This window comes from Fringilla coelebs (genome assembly GCF_963513975.1).
Source record: "Fringilla coelebs genome assembly, chromosome: 8".
NCBI classification, from domain to species: domain Eukaryota; kingdom Metazoa; phylum Chordata; class Aves; order Passeriformes; family Fringillidae; genus Fringilla; species Fringilla coelebs.
This window is the reverse complement of record NC_140066.1, coordinates 19,114,142-19,139,296: the sequence shown is the minus strand read 5'-3', so window position 1 is coordinate 19,139,296 and position 25,155 is coordinate 19,114,142. Positions and strand designations below refer to the sequence as shown.

Below are 25,155 nucleotides of genomic sequence, written 5' to 3'. Positions count from 1 at the left end.
CTGTTCATACTCTTACACATTACACCAGGATTTAAGCAGAACTGTATCTTTGCTGCAAACAAAAATATACCTTAGATCCCAAGGAAAAGACTTTGCACCAGCCTCTACACACAGTATCCCCTAAACTGACCAGGTTTTGGAAAGCATTAGCTAAAGTGCAATTTACAGACTGTTTTCCAAGAAGATGCAAGGTCACCTGGAGCTGTGCACACTCAGGGTGGCTCCAGTGAGTGCTGCATTTGGCCACCTCAGTGAGCCCCAGAGCCACCCAGAGCCCCGAGCTGCACTGCTGGGGCTGTGGGGCAAGGGCTGAGCAAGCTCCTGCAGCCTCTGAAGGTCTGTGCCAACTCATCTGCTGCTTTCCTGCTGCAGGCCATTCACATCCAGCTGATCCACTTCCAGCTGCAGTCTAGCCCAACCCACTCTGCTGAGATGAATGGCAGAAGCACAGAAATCCAGGAGAGAATATTAATACCAATCCAGAGAGAACATCACTGTCTTAGACTTCCTAACTTAGAATCAAGCCTAAGTGTGCTGGATTTCCACCCTTTTGCTGCCACTTTAAAAACACAGAGGGTCATTTGCAGCAGCCCCACCATGCTGTTTGGTTAAAGAGGTTTATTTCCCAGAGATCTTCCCAATCCAGCGGTACCTCCTCCCTAGATGATGTCAGGACTCAAGCAGACACACAACTGTTAGGAGAGTCACAGCAGAGGAAGTAGCATTTCTCTTTTTCTTACTTCACTAACTGTTGATGGGCCTGAAAGTCCAGTTTCAATGTGCCCACCCACTTAACCTCTGCTTCACTGGAGCAAAACAGATGTAACCAAATTATCTGTAGTAAAAAAAACTCAAGGGGTAAAGACAAACATACAGTTCACATGGTAAGAAACAGTGCCACAGCACCCCTTTGTCAGCCTAGGTTGTTTATACTAAAAACCCCTTTGTAATGTTCCTCCACCTACAAAAACAAAAAGGAAAATCCTTCTTTGTCCTCTTTCCGACAGTCTTGGGGAAACAACAACAGTGACAAAAGACATGTGTCCCACTTGCATGTGTATCTATGTCAGGGCACCTAGCTCAGAGGAACCTTCACTTTGAGACACCTAGGAAGGGCAGTAGATCTCCTGGTGCCAGGAGCCAGCTGTACCAGCCCCACTGGAAGCTGCCATCTGGTGGGGCAGCACTGTGATGTGGCCATCCATGGCCCAGGAGGGATGGTGACCTGCCTGAGCAGACACACAGCTGGCTTTCTGAGACGAGGATCCAGAGATAACTGCACCTACAAGGACCCCTGTCCCACAGCACCCATCACTGTCCCTCATGTTGCTCCTTGTCAAACTTCTCTCTTCTTTGCTACTCCAATCTCCACACAGAAGTGATAAAACCCCAGATTCATGCCTTTACATCTACAATACCAGACACACAGATTTATCTCATTGGTTCAGAATGCCAAGAACCACAGTACTTCTCCAGCGTGAGGCTGGAGGTCAGCTAATACAGATTTCAAAATACAAAAACACAGAATACAGATTTCCACAAAAACACAACCTGCAGAAAGCTTCAGTTGTATTCCATTCACCAAATGGCTGACTGGCTACAGCAAGAGCAGACATGTCCTCTGGCTACTGCTGTGCCCTCGCCTTTGCCTGAGGGCTCCTAGTCCAGCCCAACTGCAAACCCAAATGGGGGGCTTTGGTGAAAAGCCTGTATTTCTCCCTTCAGCAGGTTTGTCTCCTTGTAGACATAAAAAATAAAATTCAGCTGAATTTGCTGAGACAATAAGTTTTTGTGCTGCACATTTGTAACCTTCAATCTAGAGAAAAAAGCAAGTTAAACGTGTTCTTTTCAACATTTCAGTGTCCAAAAGTTGAATTAGCTGCAGGCTTTTCCCCACTCTTTGCCTTTCTTGCTAAAATCTGTCATCTTTTCTTGATAAAAAGAAAGTTGATTAAAAAATGTTCTTAGAATGATTATTCATTTCTTTAGGGAAGCGGCTGTGTTTCATTTTCCTCCCTTCTTTTCAGTGGCAGAACGGAAGCTGACAGCTAAACCACAGAGAAAGGCAACGCAGAAATTTAAACCATCTGCTTAACAATCATTTTCACTCATCATTTTTCTCAGCAAACCTTGAAATATGCAATGAAGGAGGCATTCAGCTCCCTCAGCACATCCTCCCAAATTCCCTTCATCAACACAAATCTGTTGATCAAAATGAATTTTTCCCATGTTTTTGTTTTAACAGGAACCAACAGAAGTGTATCCAATGGCCTGCATCTTAAATGTTGGTCTGCAACAGTGGTTTTCAGTCTTTCAAAATCTGTGCAATCCCGAGGTAGTTTCCTACAAACCATTATTCAGCACATGTAAATCAGCTGCTTGAGAGCTTCACCCTTTGGTGATTCTTTTGCCTCTGTTAAAATTAGTCAGGGGGACTCACTGGATGATATACTACAGAAGTACACTGAGTAATTTTAAGCTACACTTTAAAAAAATTCTGTGCATAAATAAATCTCAAAATTATTCCAAAGTCAATAAAATAACATCAACTTTTAAAAACACCGGGAAAAATGGGTATGTAACAAAAGTGAAAACATTTTTATTTTAAATGGTCAGACCCAAACAGAACTGAATAAATAGAATATTTTTTCCCCCAGAAGGAAAAAAAAGTATCAAAAAAAGTTCATCTGGGAAGCTGCTATTTTGATTAAATGTCACCTGCTGACTAGAAAAGTGTTGTGCAGGAAAATTTTAAGGCAACTTGACTGAACACATGATCTCCACCCAAGAACCCATGTTAGTCTGATGAGATGGAGGAAGTTAAAAAGCTGGTGCAAAAAATTTAATTGGCATAGCAATGGCATGCCCCCTCCTGTACCTCAGAGGGGTTCTCCACTACAAGACACACAGGAATTATTGTTTTCTTATCAACTCAAAAGTTGGTGAATTAAGCTATCATGATAGAGAAGTTCTGCAGGATTTTTTTTTAATATTTACAAAGCAAAGTTAGACTTTAAGACAGAGTGCTTATCAGAAAATAGCAGTCACAGACAGTTGCAGATAAAAACACAAGATGTAATTACAAAACACACATTGACCAAGAGCTGCCCTTCTTGGAAGATTTATTCTTATGTTTCTCTTGGAAGATTTACTCTGATTCTCTCTGCAGAAGGATCATCAAAATCTCTGCAGACAACGTCACTTTCTTATGTTTCATAAATGGGTCCTAGTTCCTGTTTTACACCCCCTTTGCTTTCTGCAAGGATGTTTTGTAGCTTGCACAGCCTACAGCAACCACTCATCATCTTAGAGGAAATAGGGAGCCCAAAGTTCAGGCTAAACAAATTAAACAAGATCCTTCAAACACAAGTGTGAGAGAAGACATTTTTTCAGCTCTGATATGTCCCCTGCTAACTACTATTTTTATTTTTTTGTTGGTTGGTTGGCTTTTTGGTTTTTTTGCAGCTTCCAAGTCCACTGAAACTCCAGCTCTTGTGACCTTGTCCTTCAATAAGCTGTGCTCCCTGAGGGACTCTGCATGTATCCAGGAAGGCTGCTTTCCCACAGTCATACCTGCTCAGGTACCTGCAAGCACCTAATAAGCGAGGCTTAATGAGCTGTCACACCCTATCCATGGATAAGCCTGGTTTTGATATAGATATTATTCTAGCACTGTGAACTAGACTCATGTATCTTTCCCTTTTCTTCAATTCTTTATTTATAGAACCAATACTCCCATTGCATTTGGTTTGCCATGTCACACAAAATTCTGGACAAAAGGAATGGGGATGAAAACAGTGGTTTTGCTATCTGGTATGTTCTGATTTAAAAACAAAAAAAAAAACCAATTCATGAAGCTGAGTAGCTTCCCTGGGGGCTGTTGCTTTTAGGGTGTTAAAACGACCCTGTTCTAGGTTGGTAAATAATAAGAAAAAAAATCTCCTTAATCTCTACTTAATTTATGGCCAGATTCTACATTAGTGTTTGCTTTTGTGCTAGGAACTGGACCAATAAGGATACACAAAATTGCTTCTGCTCATCAGGGAGGTAATTTTAGTCTTGAAATTAAACCTGAGCACTGCACAAGTAGAAAATACTTTGTTAAGGGGGTAAATCAGAGCAACAAGGAACTAGTGATTGGCTGTGTGATCACTTGGAGCTCAGAGCATTCTGCAGAACTTGAAAGCAGAGGTAGCTACGGCATGCAGTAAAGGAGGAACTGGCAGAAGAATGCAGTCCTTACCTTGCAGTGGGGCTCACCACAGGAGGGAAGTGCAACAGGCTCCTCAGCAGCTCAGTGCCACACAGGAGTCCCTTCTGCTGCTGTGCCATTGCAGGGCTGCAGAGTGGCTCAGCTCTGGCAGACCCGAGAATTCCTCCTGCAGGGCTGCAGGTTCGGATGCCAGCCCAGACACAGGGTCTCTGGGATCACTGCCCTCGGGAACTGCCTGGCTGTAAGCAGGGAAATGTGAATGCAGGCTTATTCAGTGACAAGATTTGCTAAGCTGTCTAAAAAACAGTCAGCAGTCATAAGGTGAAACTCAGATAAGTGTTTTGTATCTCAGTACATCAGTCACAACACAGATGCCTCTAACTTGAAGGAAGCAGACCTACCTTGCCAAAGTCTGGGACCTAAATGCATTCAGAATGTAACCTGTGAGGTTTGCCCCCTTCATCCAAATATGTAGCAATGAACTAGCACCAGAACCTGTGCTCAGAACATTGACAGAGCTACTAAAAAAAAAAAAAAGTCGAAATCAGGCACATGGCTTGTACTTTATTTGGCACAAGTGGAAGAATAGCTCAGAGGGGGGATCCATCTTAAAAGACATCTGAAATGCACAGATGACAAGCATATGACTAAACCCTTAGTGAGGTAGGCCAGGATCTGGTGGCATTTTTGTTTCTATTTAATGTCTTATCCTTTTTCATTTCCAATAAACTTTTATTTTCTATTTTTATTTCTTTTTTTTTCTCTCCAATGAGATGAGAATAAAGATGAAAAATTCAGACTGCCTTTGCCCAATACAGGCATTCCTGCCAGAGATATTCAGAGCTCTCTCCTTTCCATAGGCCAGTTTTGTCCATATAGATCTTAAACAGGAAACTGTACCTTCCAGCCTTTTAGCCTCTGAGCTCCAGGGAGCATTCCTTGCTCTGTGGTTCTCAGCAGTAACATGGGCAATCTTCATTGTGAGCATCTTTTGTGTTGGCACCATCCTCCCTGAGCGTCACGAGGTGGCAGCACAACAGAAGGGCTTGCAAGGGCTGCTCTTGCATCAGGCAGCCAAAACCTCACATACCTGCAAGCACACAGCTCACTTTCATCTTAGAGTTGCAGCTTCCATTTATTTTCATGAGACCATCTTAAGAAACGAGACAGTAGAGTGCCACAGCACATAGAACCACTCACCTGCCTGTTTACATGCTTTCAGCTATTTAAGCATTTATAGGATTACATTTTCACACTCCCACCAGCCTCTGGAATGGACAGGTTTCAGCTGGGCACCCAGCAGAGAAGCCACTTAGAAAGCAGTGCTGTACTGTGACCTTCTCCCTTTAGGGACACAGCTTATTAAGGTGTCAGCATGTAGCAGAGCAGATAAAGATTGTGGATGAGGAATGAAACTCTGGAGGAAGCAAATTACCTTTACATTTTGTCAGCATTGGCAAAAGAGAAAAACATAAGGGATATTTAGTTTAACAAATGGTTTTTGATACTTTCAAAACCCAACTAGTTGATGCTTTGCTTTGGAAAGGCATTTTTTCCTTGAACAAAAATATTAGTAAGGCTAGATGAAGGATAAAAAACAAGAATATACTGAGATAAGTTATATTGGTGGGGAGTTCAGGTGGGTAATTCTTAGAGGGTTATTTGTTTGCTTTTAAACAAAACAAAAAAATCCCATTCATAAAACTTTTAAGAATAGTTTGGTTCTCTTTGAAAATCCAGTAATATATAACTTTGCAGTACCTTATTTTTTCCAAGTTGAAATTCCTTGCAGGAACACAAGCTTAGGAATCTTGTTAAGGATTTAGAACCATGGGATTTTGTTTGGTCCTACAGATTTCTGACTTTTCAAATGAAGTATCTCTATGCAGACTCATTATACTGCAGCTATGAGTGGACAACCTCCACAGCAGGACATATCTGAGAAGACATTTGTAAAAATAAACAGTTGGATAGTCCAAATGAATCTGCTCCACATAAGAATATTGGGGTAGGCAAAGGGAAGAAGCATTTATAGTCTTCCAGGAAACTGGTTTCCTTGTAAGCAAGATGCTGATTACCATGTTAAGAAAATCTTTAATAGGATAACATCTGCTCCAAAATAAATGATGCTTTAAAATACTATGATTCCTAAATTTTCTTCACCCATAGGGAAGTTGAAAATATTTTAAAAAATAATATTTCATTTTTCCATAACATTTTGATAAAAAAATATTCATGGGAACATATTTTCAGATAACACATATACATAATAAGTAATATTTCTTATTCTTCCATAAATCTTGAAAAGTTTATCAGAGAGGTTTTCAGTTTTACAGACTCCATTTCACAGGCTGGAAACAGTAACATTAAGAATTGAAATGACATAGTCAGTGGTAGAGCCACAAATAGTACCTGGGCCTCCAAACCTCCAAGTCTGGAAGTCATTAACAATTCTATTTTAATTTCATTATTTTCTTCTTCTCTGCTCAAAATGATTTGAAACAGAAGAAAAATAGGTCGGTGTTAAAATAACAGCACATTTGAAATTTTTAGCTCCCTCCATTTTTCACCTAGCCTCCAGTTTTCACCCTAGTTTCATTTTGAATCAGATCTGCCTAAATGACTCTATTTTTCCCTGAGGCAGCAGGAGAGATACATTCCTGAGGATGCCAGTTTCAGTCCAAGGTGTCTAAAATATGCATGCACTGCTCTTTGATTCCTGCCACTAAAAGAAAAAAAAGTAACATTCATTCTGCAGAGATAGCATTCAAGTTTTAAATAATGCATTTCTTTATCTCCTCTCCCAGCCAAGGACCTCATTTCTTCCAGGCCCACAGGTGACAGGATAAGCAATTGCCCAGGTTCCTGTGTTTTATGCAGCTGATTCATGAGGTCCTGCAGCTCCCTGTCAAAGGATATATTACTGTCACTGTTCTCAAAGGTGCAGGGAAGGTCTGGGGGGTGTACAGAAACAGATGAACCAGACAGAAATCCATGATGTTTCCAGGCTTTCACGTCCTACCTGTCTCAGCAATATCAAAGCTCAATCTGGCAAATTTTGTTAGGTGATTGGAGCAGACTGCATAACTGTGTAGGTAGCACAATCAGAATCAGAGATGTGAGTGCAACAGTGCAGTTACCTGGTGGGACTTGGTCATATTAAGGAACTTCATTTTGAAGTTTGAGATGCTTTTCTTACATAATGCAAAATCCAAACAATGTGAACTACTCCAATAAATTCTGATCCAGCAGGTCAGCTCAGCATGTATTTTGATGTGAAGCTTATGAGCACTCTCTCATTATTTAAATTTGATTAATTTCAAATGCTTTTCTATACTGGAATCAGGAAATTAAGTTCAGAAAGATCAGAATACATTTCACAGAGAATTTCTGTGAGAAGACTCACCCATTTAAAAGAGGCAATGATGAAGGGAAGATCTTCAACTGTGATTTCCCTGATTTGACAGCAGTAGCAGCCCTCTTAGATCTGTGATGATCTGAAGGTGATAGTGAGGCAAGGGACAGAGAGAAAAGTAGCATTTTGCTAGATCAAAAGATACAGCAGCAGAAAAGAGGCTTAAAGACAGACTCATAAAAATGTTAGCAGAAGGGACCTCTGGAGGTTACTTAGTCTAGCCTTCTGCTTGGAACAGAAGTAGCACCAAAACCAGACTGGTCTAATAATCTCAAAAATCTCTGAAGGCTGAAATGTCCCTTGCTCTGCAGGGATCTGTCTCAGTGCTGAATCACCCTCCTGGTCAAAAAGATATTCTGGGCTCCAGTCTGAGTTTCTAAGGTCCAAACTTGGGGGCAATTTCTTTTTTGTGTATCAGCACCCGTTCTACCAGGTGTTTGATTTTATGCTCTGAAAATGCCCTTTAACTACTTGTGGGTTGATATTAGATTCCTTCACTAGCCTTTTTGCCAGGTTAAGCTAGTCTGTCTCCCTCAACTCTTCCCTGTAGGAGAAGTGCCCTAGTCCTCAATAGTCTGAGTAGTCTTTATTCAGATGTGAAATACTTCAAACCAAATATAATTTGGGAAAAAAATTATTTCTGTGTACCTTAATTGCATTAACTCTATTTTATCTGGCTGTGAGACACCAGTTGCAATGTCATTGTCACCCTATTTCAGATTGGAAAATATCCACTAGATCTTGTATGGAGCAGAACCAAATGATTCAAAGTCTCTGATCTGCCCTGACATGTCCCCAGTAGATATTGCAGTGGTTAAAAGATTTCTCTGTGCCTTATTGATAAAGCTATCATCTAGACACAAAATTAAGATGGGCACTGGTTGTCCATACAACTAGTATCCATTCTATGTTTACTTCCTTTTCCTGTGAAAAGCAAATGCAATGCAATACTTGGAGCCATCCTGTCTCAGTATCCTTATGTTCACCTTCATTACCAAAGGAAGCTCTGCTTGCAGACTTGTTTAGGAATATGGCAACAGCAGGAGTTTCTAGTACTAAAGGGGACATATAATTTCTGATCCTGGTTTAATAAAAATAATACCACAAGGACAAAACAAAAAATATTAAAAAAAAATTAAAACTTAGGGACATACTTTGTCTCCCTGATTATGAAATCTAGATTATCTGGATTTATAAAACACTTACTGCTCTTAAGAAACTTCTTGCATTCCTAATCTAAATGGCTTGCTTTCCTGTAATACATGAAGGTGTATCACAAAACACATTAGGAAAAATTTATCAGATCATTCAGAATTGTCTATCCCTTTTTTTTTTTACCATCTCTTCAATTGCACTGCTTAAAATTTCTGTTAAAAGTTGCTCTTCTCATTAGAATAGTGTACCTTGACATTGTCAGAGATCACTGTTTATAACAAAATCAGAAAGGGCACATCAACTTCTCTGACGTTTGTCAAGTACAAACAAACAAACAAAAAAAAATCCAAGCCATGCTTTTTTATCTACTAGGAAAAATACCATACAATTCTCAAGGTGTTTTTGCAGGCCACTAATGTAAAGTATCTATTTTTCTATCTTACAGGGCACACTTTTGAGTAAATTTGGATTAGTTAAGGTATTTCCCATAGCAGTAGGTGAGATCTTACAGGGGTATTGGTACCCTTGGTATACCTTCACCACTGCAGAGGGGAAAAAAAGTAAGTGTGGCAGGAATATCTCTGCAGGGCAGTTTCCTATCCCACTGAAGTGCAAGGCAGCTGTGTTATAGGCTTCTCTCAAGCTACAGCTGCTCTCTAGAGAGTCACTCTGACATCCTGAAATCAAAGATTAATTACTCCTGACCTATTTGTGGAACATAACTAGATGGGAAGAAACATTGAGTGTGAAAGAATAATAGAGACACTTAGAAATTCCCTAGTTTCACTCTGAAAAACATGAAAAATTATTCTTCAGTGTCCCCCTTAGCCCTTGTTCCTGAATGTAGTGCTGCAAGGTCAGAGTTCTGTCCTTTCCTAGCAGCCCTGATGTGTTTTGCACATTCACTGCCTCCTGCAGTAACCACACCCATGGGAAGCCCAAGATGCCATTAGGTGTATGCATTTTCTTACTTTTCAGCCAAACCCAAAGAAATTATTCCATTCTTTGTCCCTTGGCATTATATAATCCCCAAACTAAAGTTTTTCCTGAATCACCTTTTTTCCTCAAAGATACCTTTGAGCTTCCAGTTGTTTCCAGAGCTGCTCTAGGACATCCACACAGGTTTCTCCATTATGCATTATCAGTTTACATGATACTAGAGAGGCCATCTGCAGAGGAGAACAGGAAAATTCTCACTTCATGGATTGAGTGTTTCTTGCTATAAGCCCTAGGACTGCCAGTAAAATCACTGGTTATTGGAAGCTGAAAGACCAGTAGCCTTTTTCACCTGGGAAACCAGCTGGCATCATCAGCATCAAGAGATTTCAAGTGGTGATGATTTAGCCTGTAAGCAAGGGCTATATCAAATTGAAATTCCTTCTGGTCATTAGATACTTGAAAAGTTGTTAATTTCTGCACAAACTTCTGCAGCAGAATTCTACAGTTCCTGAATACATAACTATTCAAACTTGCTGCAGTTATTGATCTCAAAATGCACACCGTGGTCTTTCCTTGTTTCTCTGGACCCTTTTCCATCAATTCCATTTCATAACATATTAGAACAGATTGCAATTTTGGTTGCAGTCTAAATACACTGGATCTGAGATTCTGTAGGGCCAAAGTGATTTGATCTTGGGCTTTCATCCAGGTGCATCACGCTGATGAGCAAAGAAAATGTTATCAGTCAGCTAGTTACAACAAGTCCTTGGCCTGCAGATGGAAGCAGAAGATGAGGAGGAGGAAAAAGGATATACCGTGTGCTAATTGGTAGGTGACAGCATGCTGTGTGTGCAGCCTGGGGAAACAGAGATCCATTCAATCTGCCTCATAACAGCTCCAACAACTTCACTGGCCCACGCATCTTCCGTCTCAAGAACCCGCTGCGTCTCATAGCCTCCAGTCATCAGCCTTGGCGCCAACACATGAATCATATCTTCTGTGGGGGTCCCACTGCAGCAATTCCTTATCATCCTCTGCAGTTAGACAGCACTTGCCAATCCCAGAGCTCAAAACACTGCATTAACATGGACACCACCTGGGATTTAATACCTTGCTTGGAGCCATGGGAAAGCAGCTGTCATTAAGACTAGAGACCCCCATCTCCTCCCTCTCCTAAAGCTTTCTAATCCCTAGGTCACATCACCTGCCTTCATTTTGTGCACTAAACCATCAATGGGGAACACTTGTGACAGACTGAAGAGTTTTTCCACACTCCAAAAAGGCAGCAGATAAGTTATGACCACAATTTTTTTTAGATTCATATAAGAGTCACATAGTAGCACTTCTCCAGTGTGTGGTTTGTCAAGTGCTTTCTGTTTTCTAGCCTGCCAGATGCTTAGTGCTCTGCAATAGACTTTCATTCTGGATTTAACCAAGCAGAGGGATATAACTATGACAGCAATGGCTTACAACAACTGGTACACATTATCACTTTGGTATCCCAAGCCATCAGGGATGCCCCTCTCAACTCAGATCAATCATAAAAAGTCCTATTGCCTTCAGCTTGGCAGCTTCCTAACTCTCTCTGAGAAGACTGCTAGATAGAACAGCCCTTAGAGGCCAGCTCTGGAATAGAATAACCAGCAAATCCTCTTTTCTCCCTAAGGATAGGAGAGGGAGAACACAGCAGGGGAGGCCATGGTACCCACAGTACTTGAATGAAGCAAGGAGAAAAGATTTAGAAATGGCCAGGTTCAGTCACAGCATAAGCATATCTAACATTGCTTATGGCAATGAAGAAGCAGGTCTAGGGTCAAACTAGGAAAACACCCTGCAGCTCTAAAAGTAAGAATTACATAGAATAAAGATAACCAATACCAGACATAATCTTCTAATTACCAGGTAGATCCATAGCATTGAAGGAAATATAAGGTCTAGCTGAAAAAAAGTCTCTAATCATAACCCAAATTCATACATCACTACAGACACACTGAAGGCTAATATTCCTACTAGATAGCTTAAGCTGGATATGAAACCCAAGTCTGGGCTTAAATAGAGGTCCTGGAGCAGTGGGCAGAGGGTGTGGATTGTAACCATGTGAGGTGTGTTAGAGGCATTAATGCCATTAATGCACTTCAGGACAACAACACAGCTTTCTCCTATATTTGCAGAGTGGGTTTACATGGGAGGACATCTCTGCTGCTGGAATGGAAAGGAGATGTTAAACTCACACGGGAGAATGAAGGTAAATATAAACCACTGAGGGAACTTGTCCTAATTATCTTCCTCAGTTTAAGCTTTCAGTATAGAAGCTTTAAGAATTAAACATTCACATAGTGTCTGGTTCCTTCTAGAAACTTGTGCTACCCTTCTACTGGATCTACTCTTAGTGTTTCTATAAGGAACTATTTCTTTAAATTTCCAGACCAAAGCATTGCAGCTAGTGTAGAACCACTTGCTGGAGGTGGTTGTTTGGTTTTGTTTTATTTTGTTTTTTTCTCTCAGATGGCTTGTTTGTTTTAATTTGGTTTGTTTTCTTTCCTTGGCAAGCAGTTTACTTCCCCCAAATAGTGTTTTATAATTTTAGACCTAAACTTCAGACCAGTACTTAAACGAAGGGGAAAAAAACCAACCCCCCCCCACCACTTTCCTAGTCTTTAAAAATTCATTTCTGTTTATACTTTAAAATGGCTTTAAGAAGGGCCAAAAATGTATAAGTCAAAGCAAAACAGGTCAAATTGAATGTTTCTCTTTCCACTGCGTATTTTTTATTTAGCAAGAGAAACTTAGAAGTTAGCTTTTAGTGTTGAACTTGGTTTGAATGTTTTAATTTTACTCACAAACATTATAATTATTTATATAGCTCACATTATATAATATTTTTCCTAGAGGGGAAATCAAGTTTTCATGGGAAATGACTTAGCAGGATGAAGTGTTCTGTGCTTCCCATGAGGTTAAAAGTTCAGTCAGCTTTATCCTTTGTCATGTTTACTGTACACACCTTTTGACTTCCTGCTCAAACTGCAAAATTATATGTATAAAGAGCACTAAAACAGACAGGAATTACTAAAAATACAGAGAGAGAAAGGGTTCTATTAAATGGTTGGTGAGGAAGGCAGAAGTGTAAAAAGCCCTTCTGCTGATGCTCCTCCTGCTTATCCACAGTTTGTTGGCCAAGGGATCATCAGTTAGCTGTTCTTCACTGTGCTGAAACCCAGCTAGAAGAGATTAGTGGGGAGATAGCTGCAGGAGGCTGTGTGTTCAGAACTGAGACAGCAGTTCAGATCCCACTTCTATCCTTGCTTACAGGTGTGTGAGTTTGAGTTCATGCCACTGTGACCTCAAAGATTTATAATCACTTATAAGTTTCCCATTTTACCAGCAGCTAAAGGTCCAAAACATCTTAGCTATTGCTGTAGTTGCACATTGAGAAGCACAACCCCTCTAAAGAGCCAGAGAACCTCTTCCAGTACTGGAGATATAACTTGATAGCCAGCATTCAATACCCAAAATACAATAGATCTTGGAAGAGGAGAAAACTGCCAATCTCAGATGCTTTTTGTCAGTACAACTCAGCAATACAGGGTGATATTGCAGGGCATGTACAGTGCTAGGGAAGTATTTACCCCTTTTTGGCACTCACAGAAGGATCTTCTAGGTGGATGGAGCTTCAAGCCATCCAGGGTCAGGATATGTCCATTACTCAGACACAATTATCATCCAATTATCTATTTATATTTTATAGATACTATTTAATAGTTTCTATCTGTGTCAAAAAAGGTTCATCCTTTCCTCCTCTTCATTACTGGCTGCAGAACTGCCGACTTGCCTCCCTCCTGGGGAGGGGTGAGCTTAGCAAACAGTACAATTAAAAATGATGGGTGGTAAAATGTCACGTAATGTAAAGTGTAATGAAGACATTCCCATCCTGCGAGTCTGCCAGTGCAGAGAGCAGCGGGTCGTTTCTCCCTCGGCTCCCCATCTCTCCCCGGGATGCCTCCCCGGGAGGGATGCAGGACACAGCAGGTGGCCTAGCACGCCGCCGCCCTCAGGACCAGCGCTCTTGGTATTTCTTCCAGCGCAGAAGAAATCCCTCTGAATCAGGTTCAGCTCCCGATGTGAGCCGTGCCGAGCCCACATCTGTTGAGCGCACGCACGGAGGAAGCCGCAGCCCGGCGGCGGGGCTGAGCGCGGCTCGCCGGCAGCGGCACATTGATCACACGGCCGCGCGGCCAATTAGCGGCGGGGCCGGGGCCAGCCCTCGTGTCTGCGCGCTGCCGGTCCATCGGCGGTAATTGCCGAGACACTTCATGCCTACTTTGGATGGGAATTAATTCGAGGCCGGATAAATAATGCATAAGGGTTTATTCAGCCCCGCGTGAAGCGTCGCCCCCGAGCCAGGGCCGGAGCGGCGAGCGGCGGGGATGCGCGGGGCGGCGGCCGGGGCCGGGCGCTGAGGCTGCGGGCAGCGCCCAGCCGGGAGCATGCTGAGCCCCAAGATCAGGCAGGCCAGGAGAGGTGAGTGTGCGACCCCTGCGCCTCGCGGGGTGGGGACGGAGACCAGCTGCCGGCACCGGGAAACTTCGCAGCGGCGGCGGAGAGCCCCAGCGCTGCCCGCGGAGTGCCCCCCGCCTCGGCTGCGGCGGCTGCTGCCCCGCTGGCCGAGGCCAGCCCCGGGGAAGAGTGACTGCTCTGGGAGAATGAAGCCTAGGAGGAGGAGACCTGTGCTGGTGTTCACCGGCGTGGTCTGCAATGTCTGGGCTGAGCAGCAGGGATAAATTAAAAAAAAAATAGTACTCTGTCCTGGGACTCGACATAGCCTTTTCAGCCCTTTACTGGTTGCTAAGGCTGTGTTTCTAACGCTGAGTTCATTATAACAGCTGGAGACAGGTGTGTCTAGTTTACCTGCAGCATCTTGGAGAAGCAGTTTGCTGTAGTACATTATCCTTGCAGGGCTGGATGCAGGAGGTGGAGATACTCGTTCTGTGAGCTGTGGGCAAGACAAAAGGAAGGAAGGAAAACCTGCCCTGGGTTTGCAACAGATGCTTTGAGCAGTCATTTGGAGCTGGGAGGTGTAGTGTGCCATGTTTGTAAAGCAGAGAGCTGGGGCTGGGCACAGCCGTTGTCTCGATGTCAGGTCACCTGGAAGAGATGCTCTGGCAGGGGATACATTCTGTGATCTTCAGGGGCAGCACCAGCTACTCATTTGACATGATTTGGAAATCATCATTGCCACTCACAAGCCAATGACAGTGTCAGAGGGATCTCTTCCTGCCCATTGGAAACAGATTAGAGTAATGTCATTTAGGAGCTCAAGCAAACACAGTCAGAAGAGTATGTAAAGATTAGGATTTTCTTCAGCCATGCCAGTATTGTCAAATAGGAAAAGGTTCTAGCTGCTGTGATTCCAAACAGGTCCTTTCAGCCAAATGTCACTGCATCATATATTGAAAGCTCTATTACGTGATGAACAGTCCTTAAAATACCAACAGCCCATTAAATAGCTGTTAGCATCTTGGAAAGAAGCTTCCTGCCATCTGGAGGTGTCAGGATCAGATACGCACTGCTGCACTCACCATAAAGTCATAAGTACTTATTTTTCAGTTACACAAGGTTGTAGAAGTTCAGCAAGTCTTTTGTAGATGATGCCTCTTTGCCATCCCCCTTCTAAGGGAGCCTTTTAATATATGTGTTATCCAGCACTCCTGGTCGATCTGAAGAGACAAGCTAGGTGATGCTCCTCACGTCGTACAGGAAGGCTGTGTCATGCCTGCCATTCTTCCACTCTCTTCAAATCACCTGGAAGAGACTAATTTGTGTATCAATATATATTGAAGTGTAGTTATGGGACAGACATTCTAGATCCCTAGGGTCTACTGATACTTAGGGGTCAAACTATAGTGCACCTTTGTGATTCAATTTCAATTTATAGCAGTATGTGTCATTCTCTCTGTGTTTGTTCTGTTTGGTTCATTAACTGTGCATAGGCAAGTTTATTTCTAAATTAATTTAGAACTCATGAACAGACCTGGGATTCTGGGAAGTTTCTTACTTTGGCAATGCTGTGGCAAAGCACTGGTAACCTCGTGCAAAGTTTACCAAGTAGGACCTAATCCTGCGAGGTTCTTCTATAGCTCTTGTCCACAGGAACTGTAAACAGGCCATGCTGGAGATACTGAATGGTTCCTGAAGGTAAGTGTCCCACCTTGCAAGACTGAGCTGAATAGGAAATGGCAGCTCATGCTCCCTGGAGTCTCAGCTGGGGTTGTTAATGAGGACTCTGGTGATAAACAGTGGACAAGCAAAGTATTCAGAAGGCTGGGAGAATGTTCTGCATACAGCAAGCATCAACAAGGGCAGTTGATCTGCTGCAAGCTCCTGCTTGAGTTTGGCTGACTTTTCAGATTAGTGGCTGTCAGCTCTGCCACTGGGACTTAGTTGTGGAAGGGAAGCAATGTGAATTCTGTGAGCAGACAGATTGAAGAGAAGGGACAAGGAGGGATACTCGGGGTATCCTGAGTATCTGTGGTTTCACTTGAGTGTGACAGAAGGCAGCAATGTGGCTGAACCTAGGGTTGTTCATGTATTTGCAGAGTTCCTGAGGTTCAAACTCCAACATGTGTGTTTGGCTAGCTAGCTCATTGCTTCAGGGTCCCTGCATTTGTGCAAACAGGAATGCTTCATCAATTTCTTTTTTATTTCCAATTCTCTGCTGAAAATTTGCCTTTAAACATGGAGTTGTGATGTCTGATGCTGTCATTTTTGTTTGACTTGTAGATTGTCCTTAAGAAAGCTCCTGGGTTTAAAAATATTCAGCCTTTTGAAAATGCCTGGTCTGGACTTGAGCCTGACGTGCAGGGTGTAGTTCCTAATGTCTGAAAGGGACAGTAGAGAACAAAGATAATTTGCTTTACTAAAAGTAACTATCAAGTACAAGGCAGTCCTAGCTGTTCCACCAGTAGCCTCTCATCTGTAACTCCAAAATAGGCATTCAGAGGTACATGTTCTTTCCATAAGATCTAGGAAGGTGTAAAACCTCACAGACAGAAAATCTTAATGTGAATAAATGGGCCTTCTGGGAAATCATTCATTCTGGCTGGGTCTGAATAGATTTTGCATTATTTTTTCATCTATAGGGGTTCATGTAAAACCATTGGTGGAGTCTAGGATCCCAAAATAAGTGGCTGCAATGGAAAACATCTATTTTCACTTTCTTCTTATGTGATAGGGCAGAAAAATATCTCACTGATTGCATTTTTGTTTAATTATTTTTAAGAGATGAAAAAAAAAAACAACATTTGATCCTTGGCTTGAAAAGTCCCAAAAAGGTTGCCAGCCCAGTTGCATTTAAATGTGCTAGAAAATGGAAGTTGGACTGGCTACAGACTTATGCATTTGTATTTTGAGTGATGTGATTGCCCTCTATAGAAAGAGAGCTAGCCTGCTGCCATCATATATAATTTACAATATTCCTGTCTTCAGCACAATGTGTCTCAGTTGTAGAGGCACTAAGAATAACCCTTCTCCCTTTATTAGGGCTTTGTACTTTTGGGTGACACTATGACCTATTATTTCTCTTTGTGGCATGCTCATACATATGTTACAAATTTTCCTTACAGTCATAATAATAAAATTTTTTTGTGTGTTTAAATTTAAACTTAGAGTCTATAAAAAGTGATGGGAGACATTTTGGTTGGTTAGGTGCAAATGTACCGATATCCTTCACATGGCTGTAGTGGAACAGTTATTTCCCTCCTGCTGTGTGAAGAGCCATCCTTCCACCAGCCAGTGAAAGATGGAAAAGGGAGCTCTAATGAGTCTAGTGCCCCTCACCAAATGCCAGCCAAGCACCTGCACAGGGCAGCTCTGGTTTGAGGGGCTGGAGCTGTGCACAGCTACCCCAGAGCACGTGGGAGGCCAGCACCTTGGCACCTCCAGCCTACCAGGCAAATGGGAACACCCAGTTTCCTACTCCTGGAACCAAGGTAAACAGCCCTGGAGCTGTGAACTCCTCCAAACTCTTCTTTCAGCCCTGGGAGCCCACCAACATTGCTGGGAGCACTGGAGGCCCCGGGTGGGAGCAACCAGAGTGACTGGTGCAGCTGGCAGGAGCCCACGTGTGAGGGGTGGTCACTGCCCCACATCCTCCCATGGGTGATTCTGCAAGGCAGGAGAGGCAGTCTGGGAGCTCTCCTCTGGGAAAGGATCTGGGTAAAAGGCAAGGATGAGGTGTTGGTAAGTATAATTAGATTTGTATCTCAGTTTGGTGGAGGAAGACATCTCTGAGATGGCAGGGAGCAGGAGGAGGCAGTAGTAGGGCTGCCTGCAGCATGAGCCTGGGTTTTGTCATGTTGGAGGAGCTTGAGATGAAACTGCGGAGTTTAACTTAAAATCCTAAGGCAGGAGAAGAGGGGCTGTGGAGGGAGGCATTGGGCTGGACTTGGTGCAGTATTGGATTAACTGCCCTGAAGGCAGTGTGAAGAAACAGGACCAGACAAAGGGGCAAGTAAACTACGAGCGTTCCTTCTCACTGTGTGCTGCACAGAATTACTTTTATTCTGTGCTACAGAGTCAGGCTCCTAGCACTGTGCTGCTCTGGTGCAGGGGTGTGTGGCAATGACCTGTGTTATAAGCTCTGTTTTTTTGTCTCTGTCCTGGTTCAGTGGCTGTGTGCATATAGAGACAGGGGCAAGAAAGGGATGTTTGTGGGATTCCTCCAGAGACAGGTTCGCCTTCTCACCCTTACTTGGTGGCATGTGCCATGAAGAAGGACCTGAGTTGTTCAAAGGTGTAATCAATCCTCTCATAACTGTAGAGATACCCCTCTCCAATTGGATTCATGGTGTGTGCTGGAGTAATTGCTGCTCTTGGCAATAGCAGCTTTCTATCCCTGCCTGGAGGCTCAGGCAGGCAGTCATTCTCCTTAGAAAAAGCCCTGAAAAGTTTGCAGGCGGGCACCAGCTTATTAAGCGCAGGCAATCTGAATTTGAAATAATGAACCATAGCCTCACCTCCTGGGGAGGGAAAGGGGTATTGAGAAAGAAGAGTAATTCAACTCTAAGGGCAGCTGGACTGCTGGGGAGAGCACTTGTGGGAAGGGAATTAAATATTAAAAAATCACCAAGTCATAGGCTCTCTAATTACTAATAGAACATCACTGAGGGAGTACAGGGTGAAGCTGTCAGTCTGTGTGTAAATAGCACAGTGGAAGGGCTACAAATGCTAGCACCTCTCTGCTGAGAGGACAGTCACCTGCACTTTTACCACCTGTATAATTGTACTACACTTCATTGGAAGATTACTACCAGAATGACTTTCTTTCCTTGCTGGCTTTCCCCTGACGTTTATGGTAAATGATAGGCAAGCACAGCAGCATGAACAACCTCATTTGTTCCCTTCAGCTCCCTGCAGTATGGGCAGGGGTAGTTTGATGCAAGGATAAGGGTTCACTGGTGGGAAAAGGAAACTCCCTCGTGAGGCTGCAGTGTGAGATATCTGCTGGGCTGGAAGAGGAAATGGTCTGGGCCCAGACTCTGCCCAGGCCTGCACATATTTAAGTACTTAAAACTAACATGGGGGAAGGAGGGTCCTGCTGACAATCTTTCTGACAGGTATTCCTTCCACGAGCTTTTTCTGTGCATCCTTTGTGCCCAACGAGCTGTAAATTAGCCTTTATGAAGATCTCTAAAGAGAGGAGATACTAGTTTTTTGCTGTGTTTGAAATAAGTTACTTCTAATATTCTTCCTCTTAAAAGCAGGTGTTATGCTTCACTAAGATTGTCATCCTGTGAACTGGTATTGAAGTTAAAAAAACAACCTGTGGAACAAGAAATAAAGGACAAAGCAGCTGCATATGCTGTTTCTAAAGTGAGAACTGTTTCTGTTGCATGGGAAGGGATTGGGTTGCTCATGATCTCTTGGAAGAACTGTAGGCACAGGGTTACAACTTACTCCTTTGCAGAGCTACAGTTTAGGAGGAGCCACCTTTGCTTTATTAACCAGTGATGTCACAAATGCTTATGTCTTAATAATCTGAGTACTTAGAGTATGAAGTAATGCAGGAGTAAGAATTCCTATATTTCATCTGCCTTTGTCTCCCAGATCAACCCTGGCAGTGCAGCAAGTCACTCACTCAGCTATTGCACACGTAGGAAGCAGTATTTGTTTGCACATTAAAAACAGGTACAACAGTGTTGAAATAGGCACACTGAGCTCTTGGTTCAATGTTTTGCCATAAAAAGCAGGCTAGGAATGAAGACCCTCCTGATTTTTAGAAGACTGAAAGAAGAGAAATACAATGTTGTGGTTGAATTCAGGGAAGTTTATTGCTGAAAGTGGCTGGGTTCTGGTATCACTTCATCTCATAGCCAGTTGCTGGCAACAGCCCTCAAGAGAGTTTTCTTTAGTCTAGATTCTATTTTTTTCAGTCCAGAAAAATTTTGGAAAACTATAGCCCCTGGAGTGGGGTGGACAAATTTCTTTGGTGCTCATACCATCAGTTTTAGGAACCACTGATGCTGGCAGCCATTGTCTGAGGAATATGGCCCATGTGCTTGTTGTGGCACAGGCAGTATTTAACAAAAGCATGTGGGTGACCAGAGTGCCTCTGAGGAGCCTGAGTTTTCACACTGCAGTGGACCTGTGCCTATGCTGCATCTGTAGTGCTGCAGAGCTACAATTTTGATCAGGAGTCCACAGTATTTGGTGCTGTACAAGCTCAGGACACAGTCCCAGTTCCAAAATTAATATTATTGTAGTCAGCATTTTTTTTTTTGTTTGTTCCTTAATCTACTCTGACTGGGAAGATTATTAAAAATTAATAGCCAGAGCCATTGGGAGGATTACAAGGGGCTGTTTCTGATTGCAGAGGGAGTTCAAGGTATTTGTTCAGCCTTCCTTCTCAGACCTGATTTGACTCACTAAAACACCAGGAAGAAAAAATATCTTGGAACTTTCTACCGTTCCAGTGAGCAACTTTTCTTATAAAAAGGTCTCACCTTGTCAGTGTGGGATTGTAAGGCTGGGTGTATTGGCAGATGGAAAGAGCACAGTGGAAGCAGGAAGAAAGGAGTAAGACTTTTTTCTGCTGGCAGTGGTGAGCTGTAGCTCGGTGTGTTTGTCCATGGGGTTTTACAAGAGCTCTGCCAGCAGCAGAGATGCCTTCAGCAGTGTGGGGTATGCAGATCTCTTGTCAGGTATGCAGTTCTAACCAACCAGAGGGAGAACAGGTCCAGCTTTCCAGAGATTGTGCCAGGGTTCAGTGGGAGTGGAGAGCTGGTGCTTGGGTGTTCTAGATAACCTTGTAGTCACAGTTCTAACAGGTGCATGTGCTTTAAAGCAGCATGTCCAATAGCTGGGACTAAGTGCTGACCTGTCCCTCGAATAGTCTGCAGTGGATCCAGGTGGGAGATCTCAGAGGATAGTGCAGATAAAAGGACTTTAAGACATGGTCTTCTGCTGGGAGCAGTTTCTGTACTTGTTCATGTATTATCAAAATGGTCTGTAACTCTGGTTTTGCAGTAACTAAGGATATGGGCTATTTCACATTACTAGATTGTAAATTGTTAGGTCAATCTGTTGTAGCAGACAGAATTAAGTCATTATCCTTCCATCTTGGCATTTATCCATGATCTAATGCTAGTGATTTGAAAACATTGGCATGGCTATGTGGAATTGCAGGGCAGTTTCAAGAACAGATGGTGGCAGGTTACCTACAGTATTTAAGGTTTGCTCATTGACAGGTGTAAAAGTCACCACACATTCCTACAACCTGAAGCAGTAATTCCAATTCTTTTGCAAATGCAAGGTTAAACTCATTTAAATAATTATTCTGTGGAGTTGAGACCTGCTGGCCTTCTTGATGATAGTGATAGCAAATGAAGTTCAGGACTACTTTGTGCAATAGCTGAAAGGTGTCCAGTGTGAAATGTCAACCCACAAAGCAATGCCCCTTTACCTATATGATAGCAATGGATTGTTGGCATGGTGGACTTCAGGAAAAGTGAAGGATCTTGGCAATTTGTAACAATAGCTTGAAGATAAATGTCAATTGTTCTTCAGGAGAAAAGGATTAAATTATCCCACTGACTATATGTTTTGGGGTTTTTTTTGGTTTTTTGGGTTTTTTAAATTTTTTTTTTATTGTGTGGGGTGGATTGCATTGATTATCAAATATATTTGGGTTTTCCTTGACTTGCGGAAAGGTTCTGCATTAATGTATATCAGTTTGTGCTGCTGTATTCTCTGATGTGATAAAGACATCACCTGGCCATTGGCTGAAAGAAGAACAAATCAAGGGAAGGAATTAAACACAGCATGTCACTTTGCTCTGTAAAGTGTTGTGAGGAGACAGGTGCAGCTTTACTGAGCAGAAGTGATGGAGCACAAGCTGGCTCTTAGGGTAGTGTTTCTGAATGTGGCAATTGTCATCCCCATCACAAAATGTGAGCAGCTACATGGCTGTGTAGCACCTTTTTATTTCTGTAGAGACTGCTACTCGGTCTTGAGGGAGCCAAAAGCTCTTGTCAGGTCCTCATAACTGATATTCTTCTAATTGTCTAAAAATGTCTTGTCACTAACCACTTCAAATATCATGCCTTTAATTCTTTGCTTATTGTGTTTCAAGATGCTTAATTCTCAGATTGTACTGAGGAAGTACCTTGGTTTTGTTTGTGCTTACTGACTCTGGTATCTTAGCAATCAAATTCAAAGACTAATGTGGTTCTGTGATGGACACAGAAAAATCTAAACCAAGTACTTTTTGCCAACAGTTCAGTGTAAGGAAATTCAGTCTCTCTTTGTAGGCACATTACCTGCATTTCCAGTGAATCCTTTTTATAAGGCCAAATTTGAATTAAATAAACCAATGGAGAATATAATTTATAGTATGGGAAGCCACTTCCCTTTGTGGCTAGTACTTTAAATGAAGACTGTATTAGAAATAATATGTAGTGTCACAGTGTCATCAGACTGAAGGAACACCAGAGCAAAGTGTCTTTATTGTAGGACAGTTTGTTGGCCAAAATCAATTATAATGACCATATTGATTTTAGCTAACTGCCTATGAAATTTCAAAAGATTACATCTTTAATTGATATTGAATTGCATTGACTTGATTGATTTCCATGTCTGGTTTAAGTAAGTACTTACAGAGTGCTCAGATCTCTAGTGGTGCTCAGAGCTGGGAGTGGGAGAGGAGAGCAGAAGAGATTGTATAATATTGCCAGGCAGGATTGAACTCAGGAAGGGGGGATGGAATGGATAGGGAAGGGAAGAAGTTGTCTCTGTTTTGTGCATGCTCAGGGTAGGAGATAATGTCATGAGAAAACAGGGATGTGGCTGTTGCTTGGAGGTGGGTCTGAGTTGCAGAGGAACTCTTGTAGTGGTGTGTGGCCCTCTGGATAGGGATTGCTGCCTCTGTAAGGAGTGACAGTGTGGCTCCACACAATTTGACCCCTCCACACTTTGGTTTTACTTTTAGAGGCATGACAACCAAGTGTGGGGTTTTGGAGGGGAATTTATTTAGTGTAGTCTCAGGCATTTGCGCAGTGACTGTTGAGCAGCACTTCGCTGCCCTGACCCGTATTCTTCCTCCCATCCTCATGGATATGAGAACTTCAGGTGCCAGCGTCACTTCCAGTCGCAGGAGTGATTCCAAGCTCTGAAATGCTGATTCTTGCCTGACAGAACGATTTGCCCTCCCAGAATGACTCGACTCGTTAGTGCCACCTGTGGGTCTGCCGGCTCTGTTCTTACCTCGCTGTGCTGCACTTGCCTTCTTTTTGGGGACGGTGTGGGTTGTGATTCGCATTTCAGCACTGCCCTGCTGTGCAAATGAACCCTAATCCTTTTCCCAAGGAGAGTTTGAGTGCTTTCTACACTGTTTTCTGTTTAGAACTTGGGTGTATGTCTTAATCAATAATCAATTAATGATAACGTGAAGAGTGAAACCAACCTGTCTGGTGTTTTTGAAAACACATTTCTGGACTGGAACTCTAGAGCATGTGAAATATTTGCTGAGTTGTGAATCTGATTTATTGATTTGTTTTCTTCCTTATGTTCTGCTGATTCCATAGTACTGTTAAATAGATAAGCAGAAATAATATATTTCTACCATTAAGAATCAGGGGCTTGGTGTACTGCATTAGATTATCAAAGCAGATATTTTGATCCCAGTAACCTAAGATAGCTGCTGCTTCAAAGGCAGGCCGTGCTCATTCTGACCTCTATGCAATTATTGTAGTCTGTGAAGCATGCAATATAAGCATCAATGCTGTTAATAGCCATAAATAATTCCTCTTTCTAAAAATTTCTATCTGATCCATGTTGTTGACTTGCAGATGAAGTTGCTAAGTATGTCCCTAATGAAATTAACTATTACAGTCACGACCAGATACTAAGGAAATGGAAAGCAAAGACAGCATGAAGAATTAACTATCATAGCAATTGATTGAGACATGGTGCTGCATAAAATAAGAAAAATTCTGCATTCTCCTGAGACTGATCATGAAAGCTTTACCTCTTGACTAAAATAAATAATTACTCTGTGAGCTGTACAAATAGTATCAAAGGGGGACTGAGGGAATATAAAAGGTAACATATTTGGTAACATTTCAAAGCAAGATGTTTGATGTCTTTTGTGAGGTTTGTGTCAATATAGGTGGTAGGTTTCCAGTGAAATTAAACTAATTTCTGTTTAGAGTGAGAGATAAAGTAGCAGAGGGTGTATATACATGCAAGTCAGGAAAACTGGAGGCTGATGGGATTTTCATGCTGAAGTTGGAGAGTGCTAAGGTACTTCAATGTGGAGGTGACTTAGATGCTTGCAGAAAAATGGATTTTGGTATCACTAGACTAATTGGTTACCCTAATACCAAGATGTTGCCTAAGAACCATTACAGTGCCTTTGCTAAAAGCACATTTTTGGGATATTTATTTTTGTAATGACATAATTTGCAACATGAATGTGGATTGGAAATTGGGCAGTCTAAACCACGTTGCAGTTTGGTCCTAGTTGTGAAATGCGGTCCAGGATGAGGCAGGGAGGTTTTATCCAACTCAATTCCTATGGGCCTCTGCAATAGAGATTTAAACATGACCAGTGAGTTTTCTTACTGTGAAATGGGGTCCTCCATGTCCTGGTGGTGGTGGGGAGGGGCTGGGTGTTCTGGTACCTCTGTCACCACCTGCCAGAGGATGCTGTGCTGCCAGAAGGGCCAATACTAAAGCCTGAGGATGTTGGCTGTGTGGGGGAAAGTGGTTCTTGATATTTACAGGAATGAGAATGCCTGTCTGAGAGAGCTCAGACGACAGTGAGTGAGCTTAGATAATATGCCTGGATACACTAAAGCCTGATTTTAAGTGAACTCTGTAATTTTTTTTTTTTTAACTATTGTTTTGGCACATAAAAATAATCAGAATGAAGGAGTACTGG

The 25,155-nt window shown here is 42.5% G+C and overlaps 2 protein-coding genes across 3 annotated transcripts in view; one reads left to right on the top strand and one right to left on the bottom strand.

Annotated features, from left to right (window-relative positions):
- WDFY4 (WDFY family member 4) overlaps positions 1-4,332 on the bottom strand; it is a gene marked incomplete at its 5' end in the record, with an annotated part of 123,276 nt that extends 118,944 nt beyond the window's left edge. The window contains one exon of the mRNA XM_084210746.1: positions 4,244-4,332. Within this exon, the coding sequence (XP_084066872.1) occupies positions 4,244-4,332 (89 nt within the window). The remainder of the gene's footprint in view (positions 1-4,243) is intronic.
- A 9,874-nt stretch (positions 4,333-14,206) lies between these two features.
- ARHGAP22 (Rho GTPase activating protein 22) overlaps positions 14,207-25,155 on the top strand; it is a gene marked incomplete at both ends in the record, with an annotated part of 114,134 nt that continues 103,185 nt past the window's right edge. For both annotated transcript variants that reach the window (XM_084210346.1, XM_084210345.1), the window contains one exon: positions 14,207-14,240. In XM_084210346.1, the coding sequence (XP_084066472.1) occupies positions 14,207-14,240 (34 nt within the window). The remainder of the gene's footprint in view (positions 14,241-25,155) is intronic.